Here is a 27,850-nt window from a genome sequence, read left to right on the forward strand (position 1 = left end):
TCATTAATATAAATAAAAACGTAATCACGTGTTTTCGAAGTTTTGACTGGAACTCTATTTAACAAATGCAAACACACTGCTCTGTAAATTAAATAATTACGCAACTTTTAATCTAAAATCTAATCAAACCAACTTGTAAAAATGTTTTTTAGAAACTCACATAGATCATGCCACAATACAAAATACACAAAAGTACTTGTTTCATATTAACAGAATATGTGTAGTTAGGCTATATAATACATTTTAATTATATTATTTAATTAATATAACATATATATATATAATAAAATAAATTGTTACTATGTCGACCAAAAATTCAGTACTACCTTCAAACCCATATGAATAGGTGGTATAGATGAGAAAAAATCACTATTTTTTGTCTACTATCACTACTATTTGTCACCCACCCAAATAATGAATCACACAAGTCGATAAAAAAATCCCTTTAATGCAAAAGTTTTATATTTTATGGCCAGCAACTGGATACAAATCTTCCTCAAAATATGAAGGAATTAAAAAAGGTAAAAAATGACAATACATGAAATGCAATTCTTCCCAAAAATTCAGATTTGACTAGATACTTTTGTAAATCTTACGTGTAAAACATTTTGAAAGCAGTTGTGTTAAATGAGTGCATTTTCTTAAAATATTAGCAAGTTGGCATAAAGTAAAACATTAAAACGTTGTCCCAATTTGTCTAAAGACTAAAATACACCTATAAAAGCTAATAAAAAAACAGTATACTGAGAAATGTTTCCTGTAGGGGTACAGAATCTACATGTGTCTGTTGTTGCTGCTCAGCAGTTTTGGATAGGCGGTCCCAATAGAGCGACCGTGTCTATGCACCACCATCTCCAGCTGATACTCGTCCAGATTAACCACAGCTGTGGTTGTCTTCTCAGTGGATGAGAGGAACAGGATGGAAAAGATGGCCATCTCAAACTCAGGGCTCACGCCAACAAAAGCACTGGCCACTGGCTTGATCAGACCATGCCAGCTGAACTGCACATTCAAGACATGATCATCCTCATCAGGCTGCATGAAATAAAAAAAAAACAGATATTTAGCAAAGCCTGCACATATAAGAGTCAAATTCTTAAACTTAATACATTGTTTGGGTAATATCATACCAGATGGGTGGATTTGTAACCCTTGTAATCAAGGAGGTCTTGCTTCTCCTGCATGTAAAACTGGACCCAGTTGTGGAGACCCACGATTTCGCGGCCGAACTTGGTTTCTCCAACAAACACATGCTCAAATCCACTGGAGTCCTCCCTTGGGAGACATTTTTTTTTTATTAGAGTGGTAGAGTAGAGTAGTCCACTTAAACTAATTCACAATTTATAACAGTTTCTGGGGTGTGCAGAATATGTTTGTATATTGCTTACCCTCCATTCCTGTCTCTGTGGTAGAGACGGAACCACATGTAGTACAACTGACTCTTAAACTGCCTCAGACTTGAGCGGGATTTCCCTTTATTAATAAGATACCGGTGCGCACGCTGAATAAAACATCATAACACAGACTTTAAGGTTTGAATTAATGAACCCAGAATGATCATAAGCCTGAGCTGTATTTATCCATTTCTTTCCTTTGACATGATATAAAGCTTTCAGGAACAGGGTGAGTCAGACATCCACAAAATTGCGCAAGCAACACAAATAAAAGATTAACGTCTTTGTCTTTAAAATTAATCCACCAACACAAAGGAAAATGTTGCGTAATACTCCATTTTACTTTCTATTTTGAATGAACTTCTTCAACTTGTTGTACACTTCTGTGGTAAAATACTGTATAATTTGTGTTATAGAGAGTCCAGATGGTGATGAATTTCTACCTTCATGACTTCGGTCTCTAAGATAGCATCCAGAAAAGAATTATTTTCTGTCACTTCATCAGCGGTCACCTTCTCAGCCACACCAGTGGACCTCTCATAGTTATCCAGGAGCTTCATGAAGCCTTTTGACAAAAGATTTTTTTTTGGTCAAAACATCATTTAACAACATAGAGGATAAAACTTTCATAAAACAATTTTATGTTTCCGTTCAAGTACTTCATTTAAACACATCCATATACTGCAATACAAGTAATGTGATTAAAACATAATGTAATGTTAAAGTGATAGTTCACCCCCAAATATTTTTTTCGTCATCTTACACTCACCCTCTTGTCAGGCTCTTGAGCAAACGAAAGAAATTCATTTTTGGTGAACATTAAAGTTAATATTGTAAAAAAAATTCTGCTACAATGTTTAACCAAGTAAACAAACTACAAGCGGTTTCCCTTCCAAAATAAAAAGGGTGGGGCTGAAATGAATTTAGGACTGAATGCAAGAAGAAACGGCAATTGGAAATCCTGGCTTTCTTTTTTCAAAACACAATTACATAAAAGATCTTGACATGTCTCTGACAAAGGCATGTTACAGCACGGCACCACAAATAAATAAGCTTTTGTACAAACTGTGCAGAATGTGATCAGAGGGGGTTACAACATGTTTTTCCACACACACACACAGAGAAAGAAAAACACACACACAGAAAGAAGAACACATACGTGCATAAGTTGTGATGGAGCTCAGTTTAGTCTCATCAACAAGAGAAAACAGCGGGGATGAAGCATGATCTACAGCACTTCGACTCCCCTGGGCTATATAACCGGCTTTGCCCTGAAAAAACATTCAAGAAGTTTAGAGGTCACATGTGTTAAAAATCAAGGGTGTGTCTGAGCTTAATGTTGAGGTGAGAAAATACCTGTAGTGAGATGTTGTAGTCGGACCCTGCTTCCATTCGATTCACATCCAGTTTCCAAAGCTCATTGAAAATATCGGAAAGTTCCTGGTTGACAGTTTGACTGAAAATGGACCCATTTTTTTCAATTATTATTTTTTAAGGTGAAAAAGAAATGTATGGGTAACTTTGCAATAGAATTTACCTTGCAGCATCACTAAAGGTGAACAGTGCCAGTAGCACAATGACGCATCTAAAATTAAGAAAAATAAATAATAAATTGAAACCTTGATATAAACTAAATTTAACTTAAAAACACCAATATGATGCAATGTTAAACACTTAAGCAGTTAATTCACAACGTTAAAACAATAGCCTATGGCATAACGGAATTTCTAACATCGTTTTACATTTAGGCATTAGGCAGACGCTTTTATCCAAAGCGACTTACATTGCTTTACCCTATACATTTTACATAGGTATTTGCAATCCCCTGGGATCGAACCCACAACCTTGTTAACGCAATGCTCTTACCACTGAGCCATAGGAAAGTTTTAATATTACTTTTAACTATACAGTATTACTCTATACAGTTAAACTCAGCTGGTGGCACTTAAAGAAAGATGCAACATAATACAGTTCAATGCACTGTATTTCTGCAGCAAAGTGCAAAAGCATTTTTGTACTTCTGTGACTTGCAGATCCCCAAACAAGAAAAAGTGAAAAAACATGAAATCTACATTTTAAACTTAAATGTTGTTAAATAGCAATAGGCCAAATGCTCTCTAAATAAGCAAAAGTGTACAAGCAAAACACATTAAACAAATGTTTCACATACCCCATGTCCATGGTTTCTCGATGCAGAGAGCAACTCCAGTTATTTTTGCACTTTCTCCTCTTTTGCTAGACTTGTTTTACTTGAGCACGCCCAGTGAAGCGCCCCTGGGGATGTTTTGACGTCTCAATACTCCCAAATAATTGTATTCATGTGATTTTTTTTAAACAGAGGAACAGACTACGCATATAGAAAGAATATGAGACAGTACTAAAATGGGCGGGGTTTAGTGGCCCGGAAGAAGACTCACATGACAAAACTAAACAATTCAGCTGTTTCTAGTTTTTACAGTATATTTTTTTATTTAAGAATTATTCTCGATGTCAGCATAGATGTGTAAAATACAGTCGAGACCGCTTCTGAATCGACACTCAACAACTATACAGAGCTAACTTGGCATGAGGTGAGAGTTTCTTTTCTTTGCGGTGTTGACGATTGACCAATCATAAGCTTTTGTGATACCATCGTATGGGTTTATTTATTAATTCAATATAATTGCTGTGGCGGTGTTCTATTTATACCTCGTGAAACAATCATTTAAATAAAAGTGTCATAATGATTGTACATTTATGCGCAAAGGCTTTATAAAAGATTTAAATAAAGGCCTTGTTGGGCCCTCATGCGCCCCCTGGCGGAAACAAACAGACAGTAGTCATTGAAACGGGGAATTAATCTTTTCTCCTGTTTGTAATACTATTGTGAACTGAAAGCCAATGATCAATGTAAAGCTTAAAAGGCTGCATAATAGAGTTAACACTAACCGTAAATAATTTAATTGTTGCCGAATAATTTATAATCATATTTTAAAAGAAGAAAACAATGTGGACTTCACTTAAGTTCCAAGCAACTGAATACGGACTGCTCGGCAGATGGCGCTATTTTCCTAGTTATCAAGATCGAAGCTTTCGGTCTGAAAAGATCCGTCATATCACACAGGTGGTATTTTTTGCATGGTAATCTCAGCACAAAGACGGCCTGTTTGTTTTCAGTATTTTATTCTCTCAAAAATAAGTAAAAGTCAATTAAGTAGAAACATGTAACTCTGAAATGGTTATGAGTGGCACTCGATGTTTACAAATTTTGTGCACATAATATTGCAAAAAGATCCATGCTTCATAATAGCATTTCAATAAAGAATATTATTATTCCCATCTTTTAAGTAATGTCACAAGGAACTTTTATTAAAATAATGCACCGTATGTTGCTAATATGTTTTCTATTTGATATAAATAACATGCAAATGCAAACCTTTACAAATTGGATTTAAAATACTTTGTACAGAGTTTTGCATGCAAATGCATGAGGCATATACATTATCAAGGAGGGTACTGGCTTGATCAACCAAACGAAACGCTGCCATTATACATTTGAGACTGCACGTAGAACATTACATTTTCACTTTAAAATATTTTACCACCATTATTCAATAAAATATATTTGATTTTGACAGAAAGTGTCATTGTGCTGTTGCCATTAAAAATACTGGGACGAACAACTTTAAGATTTAGGCTTGTTGATGATAAATAACACACATCTCAAATGACCGGCAAACTACAGTAGGACCGCTATTCATTTTCATTAGAAATCATATCACATGTCTTCAAAACATCTACATCCAATAACAATTTAAAAACTGTGGCACATATATTCAGACGCATCAATTATAAATGTTCAGAAATGCAAGGTCAATCAAATGTAACATGTAAGTGGTTCTGATTGATGTATTTGGCAGTCTCAGAGATAGGTGTGGCGGAGATGTTGGCAATGAAGAAGTCATTTTCGATAAAGCAGCAGTACTGGTGGTGAGGAGCGGGTTGAGGTTACCCCTGCTGTGTCCTCACACATTGGAGTCATCGTCCCTTAAGCTGGCATTGGGAAAAGACATGGATATCTCCTTAAAGAACTCATCCTCCTTCAGCATGCTCTGAGCACAAGACACGAGACACAAATTTAAATATCAAGAAATCTATACTGTACATACAACAACCAAGTCAGATGAGTTATACATCTGCGCATTACCGTTAAATTATTGATGCCCTCAGAGAAAGCGCCGATCTGCCTCACTGTTCCTTCAGAGTCCTCCATCTGGCCAAAGCAAACAAAGAATCGTTACTAAAATGTATATAGCATCCTGGCATCTTCATGACATGCATCAGAAATCTTCAAAGCTCCACCTGGTCAAGTCGATCCAGATCATCGTCGTAAATCTGGAGCTCCATGCTCCTGTAGCCCTTCTGAAAGCTGCTTCCTTTGGGCATCTCCACATCCATGGGACAGACGTACTCTTCATTGTCCTCTTGCTTCTTCTTTCTCCCAAATCCCCCAAATCCAAGCTTATGTGGCTAAATAAAAAAAGATACCAAATTAATCAATATAATAATACATCTCAATCTACACTAGATGTTTTAAGTTTGGAGATGTTTTGTATGATACCTTCACTTTAGCTGTGGCAGTAAGTAAGGTGTAGTCTGGGTTCTCTAGACACTCTTGTTTGAGATGATGGGCCTCTGAACCCACAAGCAGGTTAAAGTGGGTGCCCAGATGTCTCCGCAAAAGAGTTTTATTAGGGGGAATATTAAGCAGCAGAGCCATTGTCTCCACGTTGAAACGAGGTTCCAGCACCTGAGTCGAAGAACAAAACATTCTCCACTTGAGATTTTTTTCGTACTCGAACAGAGAACATTCCAATAAAGTAAAACTTGGGTTTTAAAACAACAACCTTTAGGCCCACATCAACCCTTATGTAAATGAACCACGGTTTTATTACAGTAAATGTGGTAGTAACCATGTTTTTTGTCAGATTGATTGCCATTTGTAATAACAGATTTACTAAAATGATGTAGTAACACAATGATGGTTGTGGTAAGATTAAAATTAATGTGTTTTTACTGAAGTTTAACCATGGTTCTTTTCATGACTTTTCATGTAACTTTTAAACTACATAACCAACGGACCAAATCAATACAAATCTGTTCTTACCATCAGACCGCCGTGAACTCCACTTCCCCTCAGGTTGGGCGCATACTCGGCCAGATCTACAGAGCGCAGCCACTCCATCACACGGTGGTTGGTCCATTGAGAGATCTCAGCGGGACTGATGTTGTTCTGAAATCACAGCGAGCGCAAGGATTAAAGCTGTAAATATCAATTAAACGGTTCATCAGCAGAGATTACAGGTTTATTTTCCTGTACCCGCTTACCTCATCCGAAGGTCGTCGGCGCAGACAATTAGGGTCATAGTTATTAAGACGTAACACCTGGATGGCTCTCTTAATACTGAGATGATGCAAAACACTGCCAACTTTCAGAGATAACAGGTCATCCTATTTAGCGTGGGCAAAAGAAAGAACAGTTGATGAAAATATGAACGACATACAAGCATGGCGAATTCAACAACATAAAATAGCTTTATCCAAAAAGAAAAATAATTTCAAAAGTCCATTTCCAGTCCAGTACCTCTTAAATTCAACAAGATCAAACCTCAGGAGAGAAAAAAGTCATCTAACAGCAATGTATAAGAATGACAGCATCAGTCTTATACATGAAAACTGTCCTAAAAATCGACATCACACATTTTTTTACATGAACTTGTTTTCTTTGCAGTATTTGAGATATGCAGCATATTTTCTGTTATTTGGACTTGTTTCTCCAATTTTCATTTTCTGCAAATAAATGCAAATAGAAATAATATTTTTATATGAAATTAGGGAGAAATACTGCTAGTAGTTCACAGAATTAAACAAAAAATGTACCTAAACACAGTACATTCTGAATAACTGAAAATCAATTTGAAATGGTCTCATTCCTTTTTATCTACAGCTACATATGCAACAACAGAAAAAACTCACCACTGTCATATAATGAAGCATTCGTCCATCCACACGGCCCTCATCAAACTGAGTCTTGTACTGCGGAAGGCCAATATCATCAAGCCACCCTAAAACACAGAAAAAAGGTAATGACCTGGTCAGTCGCAAAGTACAGATCAATCCTTACGAAATGTTTCAATCTGATGTGTTTGGCCTGGACGCGTTTAAACCGCGATCAACGTACTCCATCACGAAACAGCAAACAAATTAACAACCCTTGCTCACTTGTCACCCAGTGGTAGTCGAGTTTGCCTTTGTTGTCATCCTCCTCTGAGCCCAGAGCCTGTAATGCCAGCTGGAGTTTCTTCCTGTGAAGAGGGTGTTTGATCCCCAGCTCCTGCAAATCGAAGGCAGATCACAGTCTTCAATAGCATGTACAGCTACTAACAGAGCACTACAAAAGGATTCAGCATCTAAATCCCCATCAAGGATAAGAGCTAATATAGTAAGCCAAGTGCGTGCACTGGTTCTAGGCACTCATCATGGGACGATTTCACCTACAAAGAACTCACTTTTTCCAGATCCTGTTGGGAAGCCTGTAGGAGAGTCTGGCCGGAGGAGATCCACTGCCTGGCCAAACCTACGTACAACCCCAAGCCCTGTTCTTGCATCCAATCACACACCTGCTCTCGAGACCAGCGTGCAAACGGAGCATCCAGCTCGCTGGAAAACATGAATCCATCTCTAGAATCATTCCTTACCCCAGTGGAACAACTGAAATGGAAAGTATCCAGTTCTAATAAGTCTTTATTACTCAGCATTTTGGTTAATGGACTTGGTTTTTAATCACGAAAGTGATGAAGTTATTCACCATTTGTTATTTAGATTGTATTATGCAGAAAGTTGGGCACATGTGGACCTTTTCACATCAAAAAGAGCCTCTGGCAGGAGTACATCTTGTGTCTTCGTGAATACTGACCTGTTGGTGTTCTGGAGTTCACGTGACCAGCCGAGCCTGGGCCCAGCTGTGGCTCTGACTCCTCCCCGTTTAAACTCGCTCTCTGATAGGTTATCGTCCAGGTTAAATGAGGTTGATTGACTTCTTTTGAGCCTATCAAATTGAAACTTAACTTGATTTTATGTTTCAAACAAAGTTATGGATTCCAACTTTGATAAAAAAAGTTTTTTTTACCAAAAGTTTAAATCAGTAGCAAGAACCAAAACATGTTCTAAAATGCAGCTTTAATGCTTTTTCCCTTCATACTCACTTTCCAAAGAGTGCTTTGATTCCTTTCGACTTTTTCTTTCCCTCAGGGGAAATGGGAAGTGTGTGCGTGCTGTCGCTGTCAGCTGACCTCTGCGGCATGCCTGCCAAATCCAGATGTTCTGTGCCGTCCCGCTCCGTCTCAGCTGCGCAACCAAACACATGAAACACAAGAAAAGAAAGTCACCTCAGCAAACTGCATTACCCACAATACCATGCAATCCCAGAGCGTTAACAGAGCGTTAAATAAACTGAGGATTATGGGAAAGACGGAAAAACATGGCAGGGATTCAGCTGGAGAGCAGAGCGGTAAAACAACAAGAACAGGAAGTTCATAACATATACGATCCTAAAAAGGTCTTCCTAGACCTACTGGAATTTGCATCACGGTTCAAAATTGCGGATGACTTCTCGTCTGGACTAAAGAACAACTGGATAGTTTATTTTCAGGGTGGAATTGTGGGCGCCGAAACAAAGCCACACGCAGACATGCAAGTTAACACGACAGACCTCCGGGAATAGTTCACCTTCTGTTATCATTTACTCACCATGTTGTCATTTTAAACCTGTGTGATTTTCTTTCTTCTGCAAAACTCAAAAGAAGATATTTTGAAAAATGTTGGTAATCAGAAACCGTTGGTCCCCATTGATTTCAATTGTGTGGACACAAAACTATTGGAAGTCAACCAACATTTGTTGTTTGAAACAGGTTTGAAGAGGAGAGTGTAAATATTGACAGAATTTTTACTATTCCTTTATAACATCTCAGTGTTTGAACAGCACAATGTGGGGCGTAAATGAAGACCAAAAACATTTAAGTACTGGGAGAATATGGTCATGACATGCGATAAAGTTGAAACTATTATTAGCTATTTATTGTAGAAAAGAACCATAAATACATTTTATATTGCGTTTGATAGACAATTATTGTAATAGCTCACTGACAAAAAGTTCCTGCTAAATGAAAAAATTTAATGTAAATGCTCCCTGTGCCGTAGAGAAATGACAACTGTAAAAACTATGATTTATTTTTTTCTTGCTGGGACTAAGATGCTTGCTTTCAGGCAAAACAAGACTAAATCAAAAAGGATAAAAGAAGGTTTTATAGCAAGGTTTGAAGCAAAAATAAACGCAGTGAGGAGGACTTTCATCTTTAACAGGTATAAGAAACACACACAAAGAGAGGTTCAGAGAGGTTTAAGGACACATCCAGTTGTTCCTTTATCTTTCTTCCAGAGAGGCCATACAGCAGGTCTAGCCTGTAAATGGATGTCTGTACTGTACCTAGCATTGGAGCGCTTGCACTCCGGCCTCGATCTTCACACAAAACAATGCACATGTGCCATCACCAGAGTACGGAAAGGAAACAAAGTGCAAAGGTTAACGTCACAAACATACAGTTAAGAAACCAGTCAAAAGTTAGACAAACCTGACTTCAGTGACTACAAGCCGTTTCTTATCTTTTGCTCACTGAATACTTTCCAACCATTTTTTACTTCATAGTTTTAACGTCAAATTGTAATTTACTTTTCTTATTATGCTGTTGTAAAAGAGAAACAACAAATAATCAAGAATGAGTCTGTGTCCTAACTTTTGTCTGGTACTGGACACACAAACATGACGGACAGTTCTTTAGGAAATAGGAGCTTTTATTGGTAACAGTCAGACTTCAACCGCTGAGCAAGAGGTTAAAGATCCAAATAAGAAAGTCTCACCCAAATTAGGGGCACTCGCGGTCCTCTTTCCTCCTTTGATCTTGAAGAAGCCCCGTCCGAAGGACGATCTGGCCTTCCTGGTGCCAAAGCTGTCGTCCTCGCCAGTGCGATTTGTTGTCGGGGATTTGGGTGGTAGAGTTGTGTTCTCATTGAACTCATGTAATGCCTTGCTCTGAAACAGAAAACATTACATCATTTTTGTTTCTCCTTCAATAATTTCAGGCATGTGTGTAAAATTGTTGGTATTCTGTTATTCTGTTTTATGAGAAATAAAAAGGATGGAAATTACCTCTGCTGGTCTCTGATCCACTGCCAATGGTCTCTACAATAAAGTATAAAATAGAAATGATGTTGCATTCTCACTTTACATTACCAAAGTTTAATATAATATAAAATTATCCAATATATATAAAATGAATACAATAGTAAATGCTACATTTCTTTAATTTTTAATAGACTTTTAACTGTCTTGGAAATCACAACTCTCATGATATCAATCACTGAATCAAGAGTAGGAAAATAATCTGTGAAAAATCTGTCGTCACTTTCTCACCCCCTCATCATTTCAAAACCATATGACTTTCTTAGTGCCGCAGAACACAAAAGAAAATATTTTTTTGAAGAATGTATATAATCGGCACCAAATCATCTGCATTGCTTTTTGCGTCCATAGAAGTGAATGGGTGCCGGTGCTGTTCGGTTACAAACTTTGTTCAAACAATTTATTTTGTGTTATGCGGAAAAAAGAAAGTCGTACAGGTTTGAAATGATTTGAGGTGTGGGAGCCGATGGCCTTGTGTTTAGTACTCGACACATGGCGCTGTTGCGTTCCGGGCGACCCGAGTTCGAGTCCCGGCCTGTTGTCGTTTCCTGATCTCACACTCTCTCTCACCCACTTCATTTCCTGTCCTGCTACTGTACTGTAAATAAGGGCATGATGACAGAATTCTCATTTTTGGCTGAACTATCACTTCAACATGACAACAAAAATGTACCTTTTCACTTGCTCTTCCATCCAGATTGTTCAGACTCCCAGACTTTGTGACCTCTGAATTTCTAAAACATAAGAAGACAAGTTACAATAATAGCATCTAAACATCCATAAACAGTATATGACTTCTAGATATCACAGCACTAAGTTAACACTGTTTGACACACACTATGACATTCATAGACATAGACCATAGACAGGCATTTTGCTAACCCCAAAAATGGTGTTTTAAAGGTTTATTTCACCAACAAAAGAAAAATCTGTCATCATTTCCTCACCTTCGAGTTGTTCCAAATCTGTATTAATTTATTTGTTCTGATGAACACAGTGAGATATTTGGAAGAATGCTTAAAGCAAACCATTCTTGGCCTACCTCATTAGCATTCTTCAAAAAATTGATAAAGTAATTTCTCCTTCTATGGGAGTCAATGGGAGGCAAGATCTGTCTGGTTAAACTTGGCTATCTTCCAAATATCTTTCTCTGTGTTCACAGAACAAAGACATTTTTACAGATTTGGAACAACTCGAAGGTGAGTAAATGATGACAGAATTTTCTTTTTTGGGTGAAGTATCCCTTTAAAACGTGCCATTTTTGTAACCGTGTGCCATCAGAGACACATACTCACTCGGGACTCTCATGTAACAGGGTCTCCTGTGATTGATTTGGCTCCTCACACCCCTTATCACTACAAAGGACAAACACACAATTGGGATGCAAAGGTGGTGGCAAAGCATGATGGGTAGGCAGTGGGGTACAAGTCAGACTGACATGCAGTTTCAAACATTATACACAGTAGAATAAGAAAGGAAACAGACGTGCAAAATTAAGGAAAGGAAATGGATGCATTACTTATACTAGATCATATAAAAGCTAAGGCAGAAACATATTGTAAAATTGTGATGTCACAGGAAAAAACACATCAGGCGTTTGAAAAACTAAGAGGATGGAAGGACTTAGGATGCAAACATAAAACAAGAAAGGAGGAGGTGGCTCTCGAGATGCTAATATAGATAGCTCTAAAGGTTTTGGCGGATCAGTTCGTGACAATAGCCAAATTACATCCTAACCATTTAAATGCTAAGAATCATTTTGGAATGTGTGAAATGTCCGAGGTTTCACAAAAAACGAAAAAGACACTTCTGCACACTCCATTTGAGTCGCACAATACTGTACCTTGTTGACTGTATTTGTTCCAGGACTGGACCGCTGTCGGAGGTTGATACACTGAGGGATGGCACTTGAAGTGTACTGACAAATGTAGACATCTATGTAATAAAAATAAGGCAGAAAATCCACAGCAGTGTTAAAATGTGAAGATTTTCCTAAATTCTGTAAACCAGCGTTTTTTTGCAACCCTGGGCCACAATACCAGGCAACAAGGGTCAAACTTTCCATTGCTGTATGGTCTGTTGGGATATAGGACAATATTTGGCTGAGACGTCTATGTAAGCTTTACATAGACACCAAACTTAAGTGGGTAATTCCCAAAGAGCAGGTATCAGCGAGCATGCATTGTATTAGGTTACCCCCATAAAAACCAGGAACAACTCTTCCTAATTTTTTTGTTTCTTTAAACATTAATTCTAACAACTTATTTAGAAGTGCAGTTATTCAGAAGGGGTTGATAACAATTTGGGGAAAGAAAGGTTGCTTGGTTAAACATGCTAAACTATGACATATCTGAACAGTTATGCCAAAAGACATTCTGTCACTTCGTAACAAGTGATTCACTTGTCTTGGAGCATCAAAGCACAGGCCGAAGGTTGACATTCTATCTGTACTGCAACGTTTCTTTTTACTGGGCTGAAGCATCAAGGGGAGATTATATAAACGTTGCTGGTCTGAAAAGAGCCACACCTCATCCTGTCCCCTCCCGATCACTTCTTCTGTGCAATCGAGCACCGACTTCTCAGTGTCCATGGAAACGGAGAGGGCGGTGGACATGGACAGGGAGCTGTCGCTATTGCTTCCATCACTGTCTCCTTCTCTGACCTTATCTGATGAAAAACCGCAGGAGATTCGATCATAAGCTCAGTCAAATGTCGCATGCACAAATACAGCCTGTCGCTTATCAACGGCACTTTGTGTGATTAACTAATTGGGAGAATCTTGTGAAAATGTGTTAAGCTCACATTTCATCCTGAATTAAATAAATTAAAACGACAAACTCAAGTGAGGGGGTGGATGACATAATTTTTAACTGATTTAGTGAGATGGTTTAAAAAAATTATGCAAATTATTGTATATACTAATAATAATGCATTAAAAAAAATGTCATAAATGAATGCTAAATATATCACCTTTTCGTCCTTGTGCAGACATCACCATCTCCTGCACTTTCTTGTACCTCAAAAGCGACTGTCGTAGTTCTTCAATCTTTCGATCCTAGACAAAGTACCAAAAGCCATCAAAACACGCAATGTCGGGTTCTTTTACAGGTTCTTATGTCAAAAAAGAATCAGAAAAAAGGAAACTCGTGACCTAAAACTACCTTCTCCTCATTTGCCGCCATCAACGACTCCATCGCTCTCTTCATCTTCTGTACCTCCATATCTGCAAGGCACAGGTTCAGTGAACTAAAGACCATATCACCCTAAAGGGCAAACTCTTGACATTTAGCATCATAACATAAACGCGTAGGCGCGTTCGTGTGAAATGTGAAAGTGACCTTCTGTGACAAACGAGAGAAATCTACACAATGGCAGTGAGGAAGAGTATGTTGGGTTTCAAACACGAGTGTATACAGCCACAGATAAGAGTGGACGTCCAGTCTGTGAGGGAATATGGGTAGAACAGTTACGGAGCAATGCAATGTTGCTAATAATGGAGGAAGGGAAGGAGGAGGTGAAAAAACTAGCATGGGGAACAGGAGGTGTTACAGTACGAGGGGACAGGCAATGAACACGCAGTCAAATGTGTGAATGTGACATGACAGTCGGCTACCACAATCTGACACTTATCACAGTTAATATGTACCAGCATCAGTATGTTTTTCCTTCTCTCACTGTTCAAGACTTAATTTATGTTTTAAATCTATTAATACTAGAATGTATTCTGTTTTCGTGTTGTAGATAAGCAAGCTTGATGAAAATCATGCCCAAGCATGCATGCATAGGAAACAGGACTACGAGGACACAAATAGTATAAAGATGAAAAAAGGATGTAAGGGTAGAGGGTAGACGTGAGGTCCCCTTACGTTTCTCTTTGAGCCTCTTTTTAAACGTTTCTTCAGTATGGAAAACTGTTTAAGACAGAGCAATGATATTGAACGTCTCGTGTTATTGAATGACTTGGACCAGTAAATCAGCATACTGTACATAAACCGTTGCATAGCAAAAGACATGCAAACAAAAAGCCTAAATAATCAAAACTAAACAAAAACCCAAACCAAACACCCAAAACTAATAACAACAAACAAGCAGAATCCAAATACAGAATCAAAAAAGTGATTATGTTTTTTATCCCAGCTAAGTTATTACAGCAACACAAGGTCCACCACAATGACAAGAGAAAACTAAATCTGTAAAGGGCATGCTGGGACGGCCAATTCTGTAAATAAGTGTGAATAACAGTGACAACATATCCCACCTCTCTCTGTGCCGTCTAGGCCTGCAGGCGTCGGGGATCTGGACCCCGTCTCATCCAGCTGCCTTCTCAATGTAACCAGCTCATCCTGAACATAAGTCAAAATCTCTTGTTAGATCTGTATTTTATGACCTCTTATGGGCCATAACCACAATGAACAGGGCAAGATCCTTACAATATCATCATGTTATGCAACCACTACCATGGCAGATGAAACATGCTAAATAAGAGATATTTTTAGACACAAATCAATGGTCACTTTCAAGAAAAGATCACTGAGGAGTAGGAAAGAAGTGTTTCACTAAGAAAAAGGGAAAACGCAGACATGCCAACTAGTTTTTTTGATGTGTGTGGTCTAACACTTAACTACAGTAGGATGTAGCAACAGAAATAGCATCTTCTGCGTTATATTGCGGGGTAAAATGTAGCCCTTTCAGCTTAAACACAAGGTACAGGCTGACACTAAAGCATAGCTGTGGTCAAATAAACATGGCGAGATCTTACACTGGTGCCTCTGTCTGTCCTATAAATGATGAAAATGGGGCCTGTAATGTTGTGCGGAGCTATGGGTCAAACTGAAGCAACCAATGACAGAGACATGCAAGACTCTTAATGGAGAATTGTGTGGAAACTAAAACCATGGTAAAAATGTTTGAATTTCATTGCATAGTTCACAATATTTTTTTATTTTTGTCGTAACCAATCAACAAATTTTGATCATTCTGCTTTTAACCAACTTTATAGACAGTTTCACGACAACAACATAAAAAAACGTTTATGCACATGCTTGCTTTTGTGGCCCAAAATTAACTTCCAGTAGCCTACACGTCCCTATAGATTATTTCTCATAACAAGCAAAAGAAATAACAATTAAATGACATTTGCTAGCAAGTTAAAAGTATGTCTTGCGAGTATTATTTTCGATTACCAGTAGAAGAACCGTTCCTTGGCTAAACTTAAACATATCTACACAACCCATTCAACAAATTGCATATTTAAAAAAAAATCTCATACAATAAAATTCTAAAAATATTTTATTGAATAAAATAATAATATAAATGAATGAAAACATAAATAGTTAAATTATTAGGGACTAGCCACACCGATAACCAGACACAGACCGAACTTCAGGCCAGACGCGTACGTCCAATGAAAGTCTTATAAACTTTTTTCTAATCAAAGAATCAGAAAAAAAAGATTTGCAGCAACTTGATTTTTTATTCTATGTTTATTTCCACTACAATGAACACAATTGAAGTAAAAATAAATATTGGATGCCGTTTTATAAACCATAAAGTATGAGAAGTAATTAAAAAGATTTGGGAAACAATTTATATACGGTAGGGAATAATAATACAAAACAAATATAGAAAAATGCTCAAAAAACTAAAAAAGTAGTATCTGACTCCGAGTACTGTATGTGTGTATACATCTGTCTGTGTCTGTTGGTGTTTTGATCAGTCAAATCGTTTGATACGTTTTTTCAAAGTCTTTAAAAGCCTGCTGTATTTTTACTTCTATCATTTTTTTAACTCAATGATGTGATGCCTCTCTTTTAAAATATAAATGCACCAAAAACTAAGAAGATTATTATTGATTTCCGTGAGTAGTGCTCTCGACCTGCTTTGCCAATTTGTCACAACAGGGCAGCAGGTAGAAGTTGTTAACCATAAATATTACTTTACGGAGATAGGATGATTAAAAAGGGCCAGTCAGTCCTTTCAGATGTTACTCATACACTGTTCAACAAACTACAATTGTTGCCTTCGGGTCATAGATTCAAAATGCCTGTATATAAGTCAAACAGATTCCATTTATTCCATCCGTTATTAGGTTTTCAAATTCTTTGTCATAAATTATGTCATGTTGTTGTGTTGTGATGTAATGTATATGAACTGTTGTCTTGATGTGTGCAAATTACTACAAACCAAATTGCCTTTCAAGGACAAATAAAGTAAAGTAAAAGAAAGTGTATATGTGATCTTTAACCAACTTAACTTAAAAATGTGCCAAAAACCAACACGAAAATGCAAAAATAAATATTAAAATAAAATGGTTTAGGATCACAGCCATAAGCAGGTACCCTGCAGTATGCCGACCTTGAGTGCCAGGATTTTTTGTTCCTTCCTCTGTTTTTCATACTGCATCTGGCCCATTTTGAGTTTCAGGCTGGAGAGTTTAGCCATTAGCGACTAGCGGAAGAGAGGTTAGCCAAGGAGGAAATGAAAAATAGAAGACACTTAAAGATAATAAGGTGACAGAGATATGCAAGAGTTGAGCAATGGTAAAGAGAAACAAGAACAGAGGAGAAAACGAATTATTCATGTCGCGCTATCACAAAACTAGTTACATACCTTAGTGGATTTCAATTTCTTTTCATACTGTAACCGTTCATTCTCCATCTCAGACAGGCGGTATCTCAAGTCATTGATCTCTAAAATCAAACCCTAAACAAAACAAGAAAAAAAGTTGAATTGCCAATCTAAGTGCGTCAACAATTTAGCAACAATGACTTGTTAATGATTTATTATTAACCACATTCATTTATTATTGTCAAACTAAACTGTAATCTTGTTTTTACGGAATATAACATTTAAGGTCCGTTGATTTACTTGTTTAATTATATATTTATTTATTTCAATTGAATTGCTTGTTGCAATTGATTTTCATTTTACATTTACACATATGCATTTGGCAAGACATTGTTTTATCCTTTATATTTTACATAGGTATTTGCAATCCCCTGGGATCGAACTCACAACTTTCCGTTGTTAACCACTGAGCTACAGGAAAGCTAAACAAATCACTTTGAACATGCTTAGGTTCCGATATGTTGAGATCCATCTCAACCTCCAATGAACCAAGAAAATAGATTTTCAGTGACTTATAAATTCCTGCAAATGATATTAAGCCTCATAAAACTACAAAGAAAAATATTTTCCCATGCGTTACATGCCTGAATTACCATACAGGTGAAGCAAGTAATCCTTGAAAATAATTTAAGGAACAAAAAGCATCTATTTAAGTGAATGCAATTCAGCAGGCAAAACTCAGTGCTGTGCTCTTTCAGGATGTCAAGCATTCAGACATAGATTAATGATTCAATAAACAGCAGAACAACCTCCAGTTGTAAACACCCGGTGAATGCTTAAAAAAGGCAGTGGGAAGGTTAAGAACAACCTGCCATTTTACATCCAGTATTTACATTCAGAATACAGCAGTACTGATAGCTGTACAATTACATATCACAATCGCAGTCTTCACAGGGTAAAAACGGGACATTGTGGGAAGTCTTGCTGACCCAGTAAATTATGTGGCAGCAAAATAACACAGGAAACAGCCCAAACCATTTTTATCTTGGAAATGTGTGTTGGCCATTCTAGACCAAACATACCTTCAAACAATACACAAATGTTATCTTTACTCAGAAAAGATTCTTAGAAACAAGGGGAAATAGAATTCCAAGGGCATGTGAGAGAAACAACACTGGCGTAGGAGGAATAAAATCCACCAATTACGGTGACATGCACACAGGTACAGAAAAGTGAAAGACATCACCAGGTTTTCATACAAAGCACTGCTCTCCATAGTTGCCAGATGTGTATTTCACATGAACCAAAGCCTCTGGAATCCCAACTCCGTCCCACTAAGACAATTTAAGGTTTGCTTCATCCCTACGCCTGCGTATCCATCGTGGGATCCAGTACTCCCTGGTAATGACCACTCTCAAAGAGAACAGAGGCCACTCAACAATTTTAGGAAAGGAAACCCAGAGGTATCTGGAGAAGGCTGGTTTTGTGTTTGCATTCACCCCAAACAGCAGAAAACAGAAGCCCAAAATCCCAATGCACTATAACGGACATCTGTACCACAACATGACGTATTAGGTGGATAAGCAAGAGCACATTGTTCAACACAAATCTTTAGCCTTTCACTGAAACAAAAGGTTGACTATGTTGCCAAATCACTATTCAAAACATTCATCATTCTATCAAACTGCAGTATGTCAAACCATGGACAACAAAAGCGTTCTGTGCACCGTTGGTGGAATCACAAATCAGCCAATGACTTCTTATACAATAGCGGGGAAGCACGAGTAATCTCTCTCTCTTGATTCAGAATGTACGGTTGGGCGTGTTCCTTACCTCACTATCCCCGAACCTTTCGTCAAACTCAAGTCTCTCCTTCTCCATACCAGCAAGCTTGAGTTTCAGGCTGGAAACCTCTGCCATGAGCTCCAGCTTTTGAGTCTCCAAAGATGATCTGCACAAGAGCTCCTGAGAAACAAGTATTATCATGCATGTCAAGTTTGCAAATGGTTAAAGGGTAGCATTTTATTGGACAATAGGGTGAAGGCACGATATAAAAATGGACTATTGCGAGGTCATTTAAAACCCACCTGTTGTAACATTTCTTCGGTGCCGTTTAGTTTTTCTCGGTGTTCTTCAAGACACACGTCTAGATCTCTTATCTTTTCCCCCTGTGCATCCACCTGATCTGTCAAAACACTCACCTGGAAACAAATATTACATTAAAGCATTTGGCAGGAAAATGTATCTTATGCTATTTAGAATAAATTAAAAGTTCTTAAACTGGACATTTTATTCTTTGAGTACGTGCATTTACTAGAAATTAAATCCTTGAGTGTTGTGTTTATTGTACCATGCTTTGCCATCGGAGCTACAGGAAAGCTTTCCAAAATGTGAATTAATATATAATATTACAATATTTACTGTCTAACCTGTTTATTATATGCATGCATGTATTTAGAATAGTTACCTGAAGCACAAGGGATTCTTTGTCACTTTCAAGACGATTTAGTCTGTCCTGGTAAACATCTCCGGTAATTGAAATGTGTCCATTTGACTGTTGGAAGAAAACACAAATAATTAAGTAATTTATCATTATATTCATCATCAATGTCCATTTTAAAGGGTGTCATAAAAATTGAAGTTTACAGCTACTGGGTTTCTTACAACAGGGTTCCTTGAGATTCAGGCTATTGTAATCCAACTAACATAATACTCTGCGGAAACAGACTAAATATGGTATTATGAGTAGACTTTCCCTTGGTGGCCATCCAATGAGTCTCTAGACACACAGCGGTAACAATGTTTACTCTGACGTCAGAAAATTATATCTATGTCTCTTCACCTTAGAGTATAACATGAATGGCAAACTGGCAAACATCAACCAGCAATTTTAACAAAGGTTAGACAAGCTACTCTCCTTAAAGGGATAGTACAGCCATAAATAAACGTTCTGTCATCCTTCATTCACCCTCATGTCATTTAAAACTCTCTTTATTCAGTGGATCACAAAAGAAGAAGAAATGTCTCAGTGTTTTTTTGGCCATACAATGGAAGTCAACAGGGCAATGTTGTTTGGTTACCAAGTTTGTTCTGCAAAAGAAAATAGGTTCATTTCTGCAGATCATAAATTCCAGAGAATATCGGGTACATACCAGGTGACCCTGCAGCCACTCCACCAGACTGTCAGCGGTAGAGTCGGGGATCTGGCAACGCAGACTCTCTCTCTCCTCAGCGTCCATGAGCTCCAGGACGCCCCTCAGGTCCTCCAGTAAGTTCAGGGCTCGCAAGCTGCTCATGAAGGGCGATGTCGGGGACTGACAATCAAACATGCCATTGGAGTAATCCAGAGCCTTGGAGCCTAAAGACCAAAAATAAATAAAGGCAGACGGGGATTTGTAGTATGTTGGTATAAACTAATTGGATGATTAAATAACTGTCTGCCTTTTTACACTCAATATGCACAACTTACAACTAAAAGAAATCTATACATCCCTGCAAGTATAAAGTATAAGCGAGGATCTGGCTTCATGGATTCTCAATGGATTTATTGTAATCTATGAATGGATCTTTCTTCAAACAAGAGACACAGTTATGAAATACTGCAATATAGGCTAGCATGCATGTGCTTGGGGCAGTACAATTACAACTCAAAAGTAAGTCGGAGTAAATGCTTTAATTACGGTAACCTCAGGAAATCATGTGATCGGACAGCCGACTCAGACTTTGAAATGTCAGCGTTCTATTATACCAGTGATGAAAATCATCAGTTCATGTTGAAACCACTGTAATATCTCTCCTGTCCAATCCAAGCCTTGTAATATGGTTTCTTTGCAGAAAACCTTATAAGCGTTAAGTGAATAAAACATGTTTTGGGAGGGATGGAAAACTAACATGAATAGGACAGAACGTGTCACTAGTACAAAAAAAGCACTGCTGTATAAGAGAAAATCCTGCATTAGTCATAATAAACACATTTGTACCTGCTATGATGCCGTCCATTTGCTCCAAGGCAGCCGCCAACATGTCGCTCGCATCAGACATCATCTTGTTCTGATCTGTTCTGTTAATCCTGCAAAACAAATAGACACATGAGGCAAAAGCATTAATTCACTAAATTTCATGCAAAATACATTCAGTAAATATAAAACCTTGTTGCGGACTTGAACAACAAATATAACAGTAACCAGATGTTATTAATGCTAAAAGTACATATGAAGAGTTTGGATCCAAAATGAGACTACTCCGTTTTAAAATGTATTTAAAATTCATGTTTTTTAATTGTGCATTCCAATTAATATCAATTTGTTTTGATTTAAGCCATAACTCAATAAAAAACGGCTAAGTAACATATTAAAAAACATTATTTTTGATTGGGAACCAAACCAGTCATATTCAGTTGTACTGCAAAGTAGTCCCGTACAAACTTAGTAGACAATGTTGTCATGCATTTCTAATGTATAGTTTTTGTCTGGTAGTCTCCAGCAAGACTAGCATGTAGTTAAAGTATCCCACAGAGACACTATTGTGCAGCTTGTTATACTACATATATTAACCCGTAATACATGGATGGATACACAACCATTTTCAGGTGGAACTGGAGTTAGAAACTTCCGGCTAATCTTCACATCTACCCACCCACAACAGGACATCCCTGCTTGCTGAATTACGGCAGTAGTTCAAGAAAACAGAGAACATCCTTTGAGTGAAAGGTTGGTCTTTTCTCAGCAGTCCACCGTTTCCTGGGTTACGCACTCAAGAGCCAACCCATCAGCCACTGATTTTAAAGAATAACTGAGTCATTTATTTCAATTATTGGCACGGGGATGGTGCTTTTGGTGGGGACACTGGGCACTTTGTGTGGGGAACTAGCGGGGACACATTGTTAGACCCTTTTGGCTCCTTGCCAGAGAACACAACGACGCAGCATTTCTCAGTTTACGGTTCAAAAGAAGAAGGTGAAGACATACCCTGTCATGTTCTGATATAGATAATGTTCCGTGCTGTAATGCACTAAAATAACAGGACAAAGCCAGAACAGATCCAAAAAGAGGGGTAAGGCTATAGTGTATAGAAATAAGTGGATAGTATAGTTGGGAACAAATATCAGAAAAAAAATGTCTGCATATTGCTCAAAATAATATTACGGCTTCAACAATACCTGGTTAGGTAATAATTTCATTGGTTTTAAAAATAGAAAAACGCTCTTTAATGTATGTAACTGTACACAAATAACCAACTAAGCCATTGAATAGACACTGTTATGTCCAGCTGTGTTTTCCAAACAGGACTTTGTATGTTCACACTGCTAAACACAAACCCTCAGATTTGTTGCATTTTGTCCTACAGTCATTTCTAAATAATTATTTTAATCTATGATAAAATGGTTTAGTGTTCACAACGACGCAACCAAGAACTGAATGTAGTTCTTCTCCCTCTGTGCCATACATTTGTTATGACTTAACCACAAACATTAAACTCAAGCTAAGTGCAGGTTGCTTTGCATTGCAGATTTTTGCATGGCTGGAATTTCCTCTCATGGCTCCCAGCCTGCGACAAGCGATAACACATGCTTTTTGAACCTCATGCTACCTCTACGAATAATATGAAGTCAAACAGAGTAATAAATTCAGCATTTTGTATTCAGAGCGATTAACATGGGGAGTATCAAGAGTGTTTATCCACGTGTGCAAACAGTATGCTGTCAACCATCAAAATGTTTGATCATAACAATAAACCACAGACAAAGGAAAGTCTTTACAGAGAAGTCTCTCCTTTTTTTAGGAGAGTTTGCTTTTAGTTTCAACAATACTTCATTTAAATCCTAGTAGAAATCATGGCAACAATTGGATTTAGTGGAACAAAAACACACATTTACCTAAAATTGTAGGTTGTTGCTAACAGACCCACATATCAAATTCGCAACAATCTACTCAACACAATACATTCAACCCAAAAATGAGACACTTGGTTGTCTGTTGCTTTAAATGTAAATATTAGTCTGTGTTTTTCTGGCCTTAATACTATATAGCAAAACAGGCTCACGACATGAAAGCATCCCAACACAAAAACATCCTAATGGCCCTTATATCCATCAGTGCAGGCACTTGAGGGCAAAACGTGTGTGAACTTCCTCCAATCCGCACAGTCTGAGCTGTATTGTGCCTTTCTGGAGCGCTCTGACTGACTGACAGAAAAACCTCTGCTGGCACATACTGGGGAAACATAGCAGCCTTCGGGTCATACATTTCAACAGAAATAAAACCATTTTCGTCAGGCAAGCCTTGAAAGCCAGCAAACTTGCCTCAAGTTAATGCACTATAGTTGAAGTATGTTATAAGAAAACTGTGCTCGCAAAGACATTTTAAATGGATTCTTCAGCACAGGTTCATCTTATAGATACAAAAATATCATGAATATTTAAAATCATCAGCTCTAATTATTTACCAAAACAAATCTAAGTTAGTAACATGTCAAGTTTGTAGTGTTTTTAACTTTTGGCTCTATAAGGCCACAGAAAGGATTTACGCATTAGCTCCAAAACATGAAAGATAAGAGTTGTGATGGTATAGGATGATAAGATGGTACTTAAAGATGCCCATATTTACATACTGAGGAATTTGAGGGAGTTGAAGAAAATACATACACAAACCATTGTACATGCCCAAACCACCCTTGTATTATAATCATATTTTATTTATACTGTATGTGCTTTTTCCATAATAAGAGATATATTTTTATAGCACACATTGTTTAAACAATTTAATTGTGTGGGTGAGTAATTTATACAATGTCTGTAGATACTAAACACATTAAAAGCGTTCACGTGGAGGAAAAAATGGCTCTGTTTAAGCCAAAAGGAGAGTTACAAGAAATGTTTGTTTGATCCATACAAGCAGTAAAGACCACAGATGTGCACAAGCCTCAGTTCTGTCTTTGCATGTGGGAGGAGAGACGGCCGTGGTTCCATCAGCCTCCTAGACACATCAGAAATAGAAACCGGATGGAACGGCAAAATAGTTTTTCTTGTTTCAAACACTGAAATAGTGTCAATAATTCCACGCTCGTAGACATATTTGTAGCTATATTAGGCATCACTAAGCAAAGTTTACTCAAACATCAGATACAAACAACAAATATTAATTGCCATATGCAAAACATTAAAACGGCCTTTCCATATGGCAGTGATCTGACTCAAAGCTGCACGTTCACTTTTTTTGCATATAGCACCGGTGCTACAGAGGTTTAAAGTTTTGTAGCACAGGCCAAAAAGTGCTAGCACAAGTATAAAAAGTGCGGTTCATCACATAAATAGTCAGGTAAATGAAAAAGAACGTTAATGTTACATACAGATAAGTAAATTAGAGCCATATAATTAAAAAAATCCAAAAATCCTTTTTTACTTTTTAATTGTTCCGAGTTCTGTATTTTCAATGTTTTTTTATACAATAGTAAATACATTTGTCCATAAAAAAACTGTAGTATACTATATTAACTATAATATAATAAGTATTACACTATAGTGGAGTCCTTGTGTACTATAGTATTTTTTAATCTTACTATAGTAAATGTTAAAGTATACTATAATGTTTATTACAGTACATAAATTTAATACAAGTAAATTATTTTGTTCATCATCAACATCAATTATGATTTTTTTTATTTTAGCGGGTCGTCATGAAGATGCACAGTGTGTGTTTCAGGCAGCTTCACTCAAACAGTCGATGCGTTCCAAAACGGGATATATCTCCCTCTGAAGGGCTCTTCGGGAAGGGGACACCACACAAAACATCGCTCCAAATCCAAGTGAATTTTAAACAGAGATTCAATTGCGTTATTCCCTCTAGACTCAAGTTTACACATTAAGAACTTTACTCTTCGAACCCAGTTGGGCATAGAGATGATCACTTCTGAATGGAACGCAGGGAGTGAAACCTTCGTAAAATAAAATAAAAATCAACTGTAGATGAAGTTCATGCGTTTATGTCCTCGTACATTGAGATACAGACAAATCCACTACTGTCACGCTTGTAACATTTTAAACTGTGAAACTCATTCACTCATAAACACGCAGGACAAACAGAGGACATACTTAAATAGTAGAATTCCGCTTGCGTGTTTCCTTCCATGTTTTCCCACATCGCGCAGATCATAGGGCTGACTAAATGCAGCCTGGAAAACAAGTTTTAATCGCGAACAAGCATCACACGTCACACGTACTTCACACAAACAGGCGGCTCTGTATTATGCTTGTTCAAATCTTTATCGCGTGCGTACACTATTTCATCGATTCTTAGCACAGACCTTTTTTTTCGTAGCACATGTGATGTCGCACTGTACAGCCCTGTGAAACATCCCTGCACTATCCAAAGTGCCAATGAAAAATGTAATGTATCACGTAACCACATGGAAGACAGAAGGGCGGCTTTTATTAAGGGTTGTTTCATACTCTATCTATAGCTGACAGCAAAAATAAAACAATTCCACACTGCTTAGGTACAAGTACAGAAACAGGTCCACGTGCACTTTTTGCTTGTTTTAAGGACGAATCAACAATCCCTAGCAAAGTATGTTTAAGACCTCTTTCAACTGAGTCTTTGACTGGACAAACATTGCTATTTGCAAACTCATGGATGCGTGACTATCATGGGATTTAAATGATCAAAGCAGTAACAATGACAACCCTGCTGAAAAAACGATTGAATTTCTAATGGATTCCATTACAAATACTATTGTGAACAACCAGCTGTACACCATTAAAACCATTACAAAATTTCTGTATGCAATGTGTTTTGGGCCATATTGCAGTAGGATTTAATAGTGTTTTATTGGTTCACATCCAGCAGATAACATCCCACCAATAGATCACAGCAGAGACCATTAGTTAAAATCAATACAATTCATTTACATAATAACACTTTAATCCACAATAATTCCTGTAATGGTTGTGATGGTAAATAAGCGTGTACTTGTGTGTACATCTGTAACATTTTCCAAATCAGAGCAAATCACAGGTAAAGCGCAAAATAAAGTCACACTCATGGAACTCAGTGCGGCTCTTGTTCATGTTCTTGCGTGGCTACGTGGAATGTGTGAATCACTACACCACAAACACAGCTGTGCTTCAACTGTCTCAAAAGCACACATTAAAACCCTCAAAACACACATCATTTTCATATTTTAATTCAACTTCTCAATATTACACTAGTGATCAAGATTTTAAAGTATCACGATATATATTCTTTGTGCGCAACTGCTGTTGTAATATATCCCATCCCTTAGGCTACGTAAATGTGAATGGATTAGTACTTGTTAAATCACAACCTCAAGAGTTCACAACTCCGCACGAAACTAACTTTTCCTACACACTTGAGATTTGCTTCTTGTAACCAACGTCAAAAACTACGTTGCAGAAACAAAGTAACACGCGAGTTGCTTCCCACTCAAACAAGTTTAGGAAGCCAAGTAAATCCAACTGGAAAAGTATATAAATCGACATTTCTGCCCGCGTGTCGGTTGCAATTTCTTACCAAATATGGATCCGCGTGTGAAGTATTAAAGATCAAATACGTGGGCAGCTGTTTTCTTGTCTTTTAATTTTCTTTAGGAGGTTTGCTCTTTCCGTAGTTTCTGCTCCCACCTCGCCTGCGCCATGTCGACAATGAAAGTGGGAATGTGAGACGTCACTGGCAGGGAATATTACTATGGTTTGGGCTCACTGACTAATATTCATGAGGTAGTCCTTCGCAATTGGAAAGTTACAGGGATCCCTAATTAATATTTAAATTGGAGTCAAAGAAACGTCACTGTCATGTCATAAATATTCATACGAGGACCTCGGCCATAGTAGGTTTTGTAAATCCTCGCATTTGTCGGGATTGTGTGTGTGTGTGTGTGTGTGAGCGCGCGTGTGCGCGTGGTGGCGCCAAATATAGAATAAGAGATGTTTATTGACCTGTTTAATAAACATCAGATATTCTAATGGATTTAATAGTTATAATGGGAATTTGAGAATTTTATTGGTTTTAATGAAAGGTATGCTCAGGTTCTGTATATTGGTGGGATGTTCTCTATAATAAGACCCAATAAACACTAGGAATTTTGAAATGATTAAATTTTAGTCAGCTGATTGTGGCATTTGTTATGAAAAGCAAAAATTGTATATTGTTTCCAATATGGTCTCTGTACCCACCAAAGGTATTTCTTGGTCAAAACTGTCAGTTGCTGTCACCAGCTGTTAGAAAACGCCAAATGCAATTTGCCCAAACAGAAACATTTTGGCTTTGTGTCTATTGTGAGAAAAGCAGAACACAATTGTTCATTGTACATGAAGTACAGACCACATGGAGCCTGCTGGATGATGACTTAATACGTTTGTTTCTCTACACATAATATGGAGCCTGACATAAGTACCCTCTTTTCTTGTTTAGAACTTTTGCTTCATGCCTAAACTTGTGCAAAATCCAATTATTTTAATGTGATTAGTCAACAATGATCAGATTTAGAAGAACACACATGTCCTTAGGTGGCCAGACTGAACAATATTCGGTTCCCACTTTTGTCGCTTAACTGATATGCTTTTCAGTATCTTAGCTGTACATACGCCTTCATTTGT

At 37.5% G+C, this 27,850-nt stretch overlaps 2 protein-coding genes across 11 annotated transcripts; both read right to left on the minus strand.

Moving 5' to 3' along the window:
• Positions 1 to 428: 428 nt before the first annotated feature.
• endouc (endonuclease, polyU-specific C) lies at positions 429 to 3,713 on the minus strand. The gene is made up of 8 exons (XM_056765520.1): positions 3,565 to 3,713; positions 2,932 to 2,979; positions 2,751 to 2,850; positions 2,554 to 2,665; positions 1,838 to 1,959; positions 1,389 to 1,501; positions 1,131 to 1,275; positions 429 to 1,035 (listed from the first exon to the last, which is right to left on the minus strand). The coding sequence occupies exons 1-8, from the start codon at positions 3,573 to 3,575 to the stop codon at positions 775 to 777; spliced, it is 912 nt and encodes a 303-aa protein (XP_056621498.1). The 5' UTR covers positions 3,576 to 3,713; the 3' UTR covers positions 429 to 774.
• Positions 3,714 to 4,537: 824 nt separating this feature from the next.
• Positions 4,538 to 26,896, minus strand: ppfibp1b (PPFIA binding protein 1b). Of its 10 annotated transcripts, none has more exons than XM_056765513.1 (30): positions 26,766 to 26,896; positions 21,219 to 21,307; positions 20,391 to 20,596; positions 19,706 to 19,792; positions 19,326 to 19,439; positions 19,072 to 19,203; positions 17,281 to 17,373; positions 17,026 to 17,118; positions 14,930 to 15,014; positions 14,538 to 14,582; positions 13,833 to 13,894; positions 13,642 to 13,726; positions 13,199 to 13,338; positions 12,515 to 12,606; positions 11,967 to 12,026; positions 11,345 to 11,405; positions 10,639 to 10,671; positions 10,350 to 10,521; positions 9,919 to 9,951; positions 8,639 to 8,780; positions 8,350 to 8,481; positions 7,943 to 8,093; positions 7,656 to 7,767; positions 7,410 to 7,498; positions 6,762 to 6,884; positions 6,541 to 6,666; positions 5,995 to 6,183; positions 5,736 to 5,903; positions 5,581 to 5,646; positions 4,538 to 5,485 (listed from the first exon to the last, which is right to left on the minus strand). In XM_056765513.1, exons 2-30 carry the CDS (start codon positions 21,280 to 21,282, stop codon positions 5,399 to 5,401), a joined length of 3,042 nt encoding a protein of 1,013 aa, XP_056621491.1. In that variant the 5' UTR covers positions 21,283 to 21,307; positions 26,766 to 26,896; the 3' UTR covers positions 4,538 to 5,398. The 10 variants fall into 10 exon arrangements, with proteins under 10 accessions (XP_056621491.1, XP_056621488.1, XP_056621497.1 ...); XM_056765510.1 differs by having other exon boundaries at positions 7,943 to 8,144; XM_056765519.1 differs by lacking the exon at positions 17,026 to 17,118.
• Positions 26,897 to 27,850: the final 954 nt, after the last annotated feature.

This window comes from Triplophysa dalaica, chromosome 14 (assembly GCF_015846415.1).
Source record: "Triplophysa dalaica isolate WHDGS20190420 chromosome 14, ASM1584641v1, whole genome shotgun sequence".
Lineage (NCBI taxonomy): Eukaryota > Metazoa > Chordata > Actinopteri > Cypriniformes > Nemacheilidae > Triplophysa > Triplophysa dalaica.